Source organism: Mastacembelus armatus, chromosome 21 (assembly GCF_900324485.2).
Source record: "Mastacembelus armatus chromosome 21, fMasArm1.2, whole genome shotgun sequence".
Lineage (NCBI taxonomy): Eukaryota > Metazoa > Chordata > Actinopteri > Synbranchiformes > Mastacembelidae > Mastacembelus > Mastacembelus armatus.
The window spans coordinates 9,619,751-9,628,203 of record NC_046653.1 but is presented as its reverse complement, the minus strand read 5'-3'; the positions used below and the strand labels follow the sequence as shown (position 1 = coordinate 9,628,203).

Sequence of the window (8,453 nt, the reverse complement as noted above, 5' to 3'; positions counted from 1 at the left end):
GACACCTCGTTTAGACACAGTGCGCCGTGGGAGATAATTGATTTTTCATTTGAGCCGATCTGTTTTCATACGTGTATTTTCAGACATCAGAGAAAATCAGAAGGGCATAGTGCTACATTGAGATATTCAGAGTTTGGTAATGGTGGAGTGTTCAACGTATGCATAAAATGTGTATTTTTCTCACGTGTCTCTACACCCCATCATAGGAATCCATTGTGTGATATGGCAGACCTAGGGTGGTCATTAACAATAGCTGTGTCGTTCTGATTGGTACGCCCATCCATTTTTTAAAAAATATTGTATTTTTTCTAAAATTGTACTAATTAGCTGCTGTTTTTCTGTTATGTGTGTTGTACAGGCTGCTGTTGTGTCTGCAACATACGACTCTAGCTTTGTATAAGACAAGAGAAACTGTTCTACCCTGCTATTGAAAAAATTATGCTTTTCATCTAACCCTCTGAGACTAGCACAGATGTTCGATAACAGCTCTGTGATGTTTTGCAGCACAGAGAATGTGTTTTCACCATTAGTCTGTGTTGCTACATCGGTACACCTGTTGCTGCAGACCCTGTAGCTACAACATCTGTAATAGTCTCAGAAGTAGAAGAAGATACAGAAAGGATTGTGTCTGACTCACTAGCTGAAGGAGGAGAGGAAGAAGAATAAGAATTGTTAGCATCACATTCACTATCTAACTGGGGAAGAAGGCTCTGAATCACCAGTGTTAGAATTGTGTGTAAATGTGTCTGGTGCAGGGGGAAGGGGGAAGATGTCAAATAATCATCAATGAATGCCTCAAACTCTGCAGAAATGTGTGTAGCTGCTTCACTACCACCACCACCACCAGTACCCAGTGCAACAGCGTCTGGTGCTGACCCGAACCCTACAGCCCTCAGATCAGCAGGTGGGGTTACACAGGGTGTATGCAAGTGGGAGCTCTCAGACTGTTGTGTCAAACCCTGACTTGACCCACACTCACTTGACACCTTGATATGTAATGGGAGAAAAGATGTCATCCTGCTCACACAGTTGTGCTGCATTCAGATTCTCCAGGAGCTGTGCTAGTCAAAGATAACACAAGTAAACACATCATGCAGTTTTTAAATGAAGGTTTTTATTAAGCGAAAACAAAATCCAAAACTGTCATGCCATTCCTTGTTGTCGTCCACTCTCAGCTCCCCTGTGAACTCCCACCCTTCTGCACGCTACTCCTAGATGGAGAGAGGCAGCTCATCATTTCTCTGCCCCGTAACTATGTGAATTATCTATCAGACCTGTATTGAAATCCGACCTTCTTTCTGCCTTTGGAGATTAAGTTACATATCGGGTGTTTGAATTAAATTCTATAAATCATAATTTGTTGCCAAGCTAATGGGCTCTTGGAACGTTTAGTTATCTGGAATTAAGTCTATAGTGTGGGTTTTTATATCTTATATCATTAGGAATTTCTGTTTGACTACTTGGCAACAGTAGTATATTGACCTTGAACTTGAAGTTAATTTGGATGAAAATATTCATTAGTGGATTTGTGTTATCAGAGTTTTACATTTCTGTATTAATAATTGTCAGACCCGATCCATCGATCACAGCCATTCCCTTTGTGTTTTTGTTTTTAATAAACCATATAAATCGTTGGTGAACCGGTTTTTTGAAGCACTTCATTATTACAGGTGTGAGTGCAATTGGTCTGTAATCATTCAGGTCTTCTGAAGCTGCTTTTTTTCGGGATTGGGATAATGGTAGCTGAGTTTAATGGTAACTTGCGCCAGGGAGATGTTGAAGATCTTTGTAAAGACTTCAGAAAGCTGGTCAGCACAAACTTGGAGTACTTTGCTGGGTACTCCATCCAGTCCAGCAGCCTTCCATGGATTGACATTCCTCAGCATCCTCCTCATCTCTTCCTGTCGGCTCAGTGGCAGTGAGCTGGCATTGGATTAGGGTATGTGGGCAGTTATAGTTGTCCCTTCAGCCTCAAATCTGGCAAATTTAAATCAGTTTCGGTTCAGTTTATTTGTATAGTGCCAAATCACAATACAAATCATCTCAAGGCACTTTACAAAAACAAAAAAACCCAACAAATCCCTTATGAGCAAGCACTTTCTCATTAAAACTCCCTTTAACGGAAGAAAAAACCTCTGTTAGGCCCCAAGCCTTGTTTCCTGTTTTTCTTTTATTTTGGTCACTTTCCTGTGTTCCAGTTCTGCTTGTGTTAGTTCCAGGTAGCTTTGTGTTTCATTGCTCATTAGTTAGATTACATTCACCTGTGTCTTGAGTTCTGTATATATGTCCCCGCTGTTCCTTTGTTCCCTGTCGGAGCATTGATGATGATTTTAGTGTATAGTGTGTAGGTGATATTTACCACAGCCTGTGTTTCGCGTTCCCATCCTTGTTCCAGTTCTTGTCCTGCCTGCCTGCCCGCCAAGCAGCGGAGATTTCTTATGTTTGTACCTGAGCCTGGAAGATCCAGGTAATAAATAAAGTGTGTTGTCCTGCATGTGGGTCCTCACTCCTTTTCTTCATCACGCACCACACTGAGACCATAACAGAATGCTCCGACCACAAATGGACCCAGCAGGCGCGACAAAAGCGGATCGCCTTATCGCTGGATTTCTTAAGACTCTGTCGGGCTTTGTTCGGGACGCCTTGTTACTGGGGTATTTTTGAATTTTGCTTGGCGCTGACCTGGAGATTCGCTTGCCCGCCCAGCTTCATGTCGAGAGAGAGGGCTGACCAGTTGCTCTCCGGGGTGGCCATCATTAGGTCGGTCCTGGAGGATTGCCTGGATCAGGGGACCCCTACCTACGAAGCCTGGGAATTGTGCAGCTCCCGCGCCTTGTTCCAGCCGCCAGATTCCCAGTCCCTGGCGTCCCATCCGCCAGAGTCTCCAGTCCGGCTGCCTCAGCATTGGCGTCCTCGCAGTCCTGAGAGGCAGAAGGCGGAGCCTCAGGTGTCGGACGGTCACGTTCCTGCCGTGGCACCCCTCCGGCTTTCCTCCGTGACTCTCCACACCGCACCACCGACCGTCCTGCCTTCAACACCGGTTACGCAGTCTCTGACGCCAGTGGAGGCTCGTGCCATCTGGCGGGAGTTGAAAGCAAAGTCCCTGGCTCCCTGGGATTTGGCTCCCATAGCTGCTGCCCAGCCCGAGTCCCTCTTCGCTGCTGATCAGCCACCTGAACCTCTAACCCAGATGCCTCTACGCTGGCATCACCGCCGCCCTAAGAGGCAGAAGCCAGAGCCTCAGTGCGCTGACGTCGCCATCCCCGCTGAGGCCTCCGTCCAGGTTCCCGACCCTTAGTGTGCGACGATGTCTCCGTCCCCGCTGAGGTTCCACCGCAGCAGCCTGAACTTCAGTGCGCCAACGTCGCCGTCCCCGCTGAGGTTCCACCGCAGCAGCCCAAACCCGCTGAGGGCCAGTCCCAGTCTCCAGGGTGACAGTCCCGGTCCCGATCGCTGTCTTCAGGGCGCCAGTCCCGGTCCCGGTCCCAATCGCTGTCTCCAGGGCGCCAGTCCCGGTCCCGGTCGCTGTCTCCAGGGCACCAGTCCCGGTCCCCAGGATTGCTGCAGCAGCTCGAGCCGCCGGAGTTCCCCGAGCCCGAGCAGCAGCAGCAGCAGGAGCCGCAGCAGCTGCCACCAGAGGGTCCTGAGCCGCAGCAGCTGCCACCAGAGGTTCCTGAGCTGTCAGAGCTACCGGTTCCGGAGTGGCCCGACCCGCCAGACTGGCCAGATCTGCCAGATCTGCCAGAGTGGCTCGGGTCGCCAGAGTTTCCAGAGTGGCCCGAACCACCAGACGGGCTAGAGCTTCCAGGTCCACCTCAGTTTCTCCAGCCACCAGAGAGAGTGTCGCAGCAGCAGCTACGGGAGTGTCCAGAGCCACCGCCGCAGAGGCGGCAACCAGAGTTCCCAGAGCCACCGCCACCAGGGTCTTCATGGCCACCACACCTCCCGGAACTGTCACTGCTCCTACTGCTTCCAGCTCCTATTCTGCTTTTGGAAACTCTGGGAACCACAAGTAGACCTGCACTCTGAGAGCGAAGTGGTCTATTGGGATAATATGGTACTATGAGGTCTTCAACGTATGAAGGAGCTTGATCATGAAGGGATTTGTAAGTGAGAAGAAGAAATGGTTTAGTTCCTCCACCAGTGAGGTATCGATGGATGCAATGCTTTGTTCTGCCTTTGAAGTTTGTCAGTTGCCCCAACCCTTGCCACACCCCTCATGGATCATTGTGTGATCCTCTATTTTGCCCTTGTAGGCTGCATTTACCGCCTTAATGCTCCTCCTCAGTTCCTCTCTGGCAGCACTGTACTGTGCCATGTCACCTTGTAAGAACTCTTAAAATGTACACAAGTTAAAAGGGAGGTTTTGTCCTTTTTAAAGAGATATTAATTATATTGAGGAGAGGCAATCAATACCACAGTCATCGTTGTAATTTCTCACCAAACTGTATTATTCCAAAGTGCAACAAGTCCCTCACACCCACCCTGTAATATATATATATATATATATTTATATACCCATATACAATGAGTCAGTGCAATAGTGTGCGTGCGTGAATAGTCTCTATTTACAGTTTGGTTTGGATTGATCTCACCATCTGATACAAGAAACACAATGTCCGTGAGCAGATCCAGTCACGCTGACAACTACTGTCCTTTCCAGTGAGTAATCCATTAGCATGAAAATCTTCAGATACTCCTCCCTGAAAGCAATGCCTTTATCCAGTCCTTTTGGGGTGTCCAGTCTCTTCTGGAATGCTGACTGCCATTATATTGCAAAGCTTCTCGCGCCAGCTACTCCGCAATGGCCCAGGTCATGATGCCATCCTACTGACATAAGACCATTCATAAGTTTGGAACAAACACTTACATAGGGACAACAATACAGACATTAGGGAAGGTGAAAAGACTGATTAAGGAGACATTTTTCTTTAACCCTGTCATATTCATTCAAATAACACCGATCCTTATGTGGCTATGCTACAACCTGTTCTGAAGGCAGTGTCACACTTTTTAAGGAGCTGTTGGACCTCTGCAGTCATCCAGGCTTTATGATTAGAAAACCTGCAAATGTGTTTGGTGACTGTGACATTGTCTGACCAACACTTGATGTAAAATAACAGTCTCTTTGTATTCCTCCAGATCTCACTGATTGAACTGGTCACAGTCAGTGTTTTCAAAACAGTCCTGCAGCTAGGCAGCAAGTTGAAATGGTTGTAGTGGTTGGCTTTGTTGATCTTCTCAGTGCATCACAGGAGTAATGAAAGGTGATCTGTACCCTGTGCTAAGCTTGCCAAGCCTTGACAAATAAGTACCAGAACTAAGGCAACATTGAGAATCCACTTAGAGGCAGGAACATACTGGACTCTACATGCAATGCTGGCATCTCAAAGACTCTAGCTGGTTGGACAGTGCTCACACGGGCTAATCAGGCTGCTTTGGTTCAGGCTTGTCAGAAAACTCTGGTCCAAGCTCACTAGTGACAGCTGATGTAGTCTGCGGGGACTAGCACTGGCAATGAACAGGGCTGGAGCTCAGGTGCTGGCTCAGCATTTATTTTATATTTTATTACTTTACAAAAAAACATATTATACATTTACATATTTACATACATTGACTGCTTTCTAGTGAAGGCAGGTGCCACATCCCTGACTGGAAGTTTGAAGTCCCATGTTAACAGTCTCATTAAGTGTCACTGCCATGAGGTTACATAAACCCATTTCTTCCTCCTACACAGGTGTAGGAAATACAGGGTTGAAATACAGTATAAAAGTATTTCAGTGACAAGACAATTTTATAATGGATAATGTATCAGTTATTACAATGTTTACTCTGTCAGGGTTAAATGGTACAGCAAACTACAGGGTCCCCCTTTTTGCTCTCACTTTACTGTGTTACTGTGTGATTTGGCTGGTGAATGTGACTGTTATTGTGACAATCATTGTGGACAAAAGTCTTCATGAACCCATGTACATCTTCCTCTGTAATCTGTGCATCAATGGACTTTATGGGACATCTGGATTTTATCCTAAATTCCTGATTGATCTTCTGTCTCCCACTCATGTCATATCTTATGCTGGATGTCTTCTACAGGCTTTTGTGATACACTCCTCAGCAAGTGCTGATTTCTCTCTGCTAGCTCTAATGGCATATGATAGATATGTGGCTATATGTCAACCTCTGCTGTACCACTCTGTGATGACTAAACAAAGGATTTGTGTGTTTGTGTTTTTTGCTTGGCTTGTGCCGTTTTTTATATTGTCCATATCCACAGTAGCATCAACAGCAAAGTTATGTGGCTCACACATACCAAAGATCTACTGTGTTAATGGGTTAATTTCTAATCTAGCTTGCTCTGTTTCCATATTAAGTATTATTATTGCATACTTTAATTACACTTTTTATTCTGGCCATGTTGTTTTTGTTGTTTGGACTTATATATATATGATCAAAACATGCCTAAGATCCAAAGAGAATAGGAGTAAGTTTATGAAGACATGTTTACCACATTTATTGAGTTTAACAGTTTTTACTATATCTATGCTGTTTGAATTGTTCTATACACGTCTTGGCTCAAAGGACTTATCACAAAGTTTCCAGAATTTTATGGCACTGGAATTTCTCCTTTTTCCTCCAATTGTCAATCCCCTCATTTATGGTTTCCAACTAACACAGATAAGGAAAAAAATACAACATTTTGTGAGTGGTACAAGAAGGGTTTTTAGATTAACATCCTGAATTGTCCACATTTGTGATTTGTGAAAAACATATAATAGATCTAACACTACTGTTAATTATCAGACTATGTGACATTCAAGGCAAGACAAGACATTCAAGACACCATTCAAAGTTGTATAGTGCAAAGGATGACTTACAGAATTAATGAAAGCGATGTGGTGGGAGCATTATGTGGTATATTAAGAAGATCAACTAACCAGTTTTATCTCTTGTGCTTTTAATATTTCTCCATTTGCATCATATTTAATGTGTTTTCAAACATACGTAGCTTTTATCTGTCATATCAGATCATAAATAAGGTCCTATTTATATATTTTCAGAAGTTGTTTAGTATTTTAAAATTGTACATGACAATATAATTATTTGAAGCTGTCCTGTACATTTATTTAAATATACCTCGCTCTCTGTGAGTTATCCTAGAGAACCACATGCAAACGGAGTGTAAAAAAGAATGGCTGTTATTTTTGGGACAGATATTACTTAATGGTTGTACAGTGCAAAGGATGATAAGAATTAAAGAAAGCAATGTAGTAGGAACATTATGTGGTATGTTGATGCTACCTATCCAGTTTTATCTGTTGTGCTGTAAGTGTGTCCCCAATTGCATCGTATTTAATATATTTTCAAACATATGTGGCTTTCAGTAAATCTGTGCATGTTCATCTAACCATCTAACCCGTTTCACATAGTTGTTAATCAAATCTTATTTTTAAATTTGTGTATGACAAATCATTTATTTCCTGCTGTGCTGTGGATTTATTTAACAGTATCTCTGTCTGTGAGTTACCTACAAGGTAAAAAGCAACACACATCAACAGCATGTGTAGAAAAGAATGGTATTTTATGGTATGGTATTTAAATGTTATTTTGGGGCAGATATTACTTCTCTAGTGTAAATGATTGACACACAGCACAAATGATTCAAATGCTTTCTTAGATACAGAAATAACATTGGTTATTATCGTATCGTAACCCAAGATTCTGTGAATTGGGCGTAGCCCTCTGGGCTATCGCTATGGGTCATATCCCCTCTTTCGCGCCTGCACACTGAAGAGAAATTAATTTACGCCTACCCGCGGTGGGCCCCCCTTGCCCGAACCGCGTGACCACACGTCCGCAGCTCCCGTATAGGGCTCGTCCCTTAGAAACAAACTGGTCTTTTCTTCAGCCAGCTCAAGGCACCAGTGGGGCCCACAGCTGCGCCCAATTCACAGAATCTAGGGTTACGATGCGTAACCAATGTTCTGTCATTGTCTGGGCTATTGCTATGGGTCAAAGGAGCCTAATTACGACTGGGAGGCTCCTAGGACAACGTGAGAGAGGGATGAGCTCGCAATATCCCACAAATAGAAACACACAAATGAACATGGGAAGGCCCACGAGGCCGCCGCGCAATGGCCTGAAATATGGAGGAAAAGGAGAGGCTGCAGAGTGGGATGAAAGCTCCAGGAGAGGAGACAGAGGTACAGACCATATGTGCCCACCATCATTATGGGAAACATCCGTTCCCGCTCCAATAAGATGGATGAGCTTACGGCGCTGACCCGGATTCAGCCGGAGTACAGCGAGTGTAGCCTCACGTGCTTTACTGAGACGTGGCTGAACATATCGACACCGGACTCTGTGGTCACCCTGGATGGATTCAACTGGTTCTGGCAGACAGGAGTTTGGAACAGAGTGGTAAGAGGAAAGGAGGAAGATTGGTGGTGTTTATT

The 8,453-nt window shown here is 44.7% G+C and overlaps 1 protein-coding gene across 1 annotated transcript; it reads left to right on the top strand.

Annotated features, from left to right (window-relative positions):
• The first annotated feature begins 5,799 nt into the window (after positions 1–5,799).
• On the top strand, positions 5,800–6,738 carry LOC113122905 (olfactory receptor-like protein COR6). The gene has a single exon (XM_026294567.1). The coding sequence runs from the start codon at positions 5,800–5,802 to the stop codon at positions 6,736–6,738; it is 939 nt and encodes a 312-aa protein (XP_026150352.1).
• Positions 6,739–8,453: the final 1,715 nt, after the last annotated feature.

What these genes read in the sequence shown, in the direction of transcription:
- LOC113122905 (XM_026294567.1), top strand. Translation starts at nt 5,800, where the DNA reads ATGGATAATGTATCAGTTATTACAATGTTTACTCTGTCAGGGTTAAAT.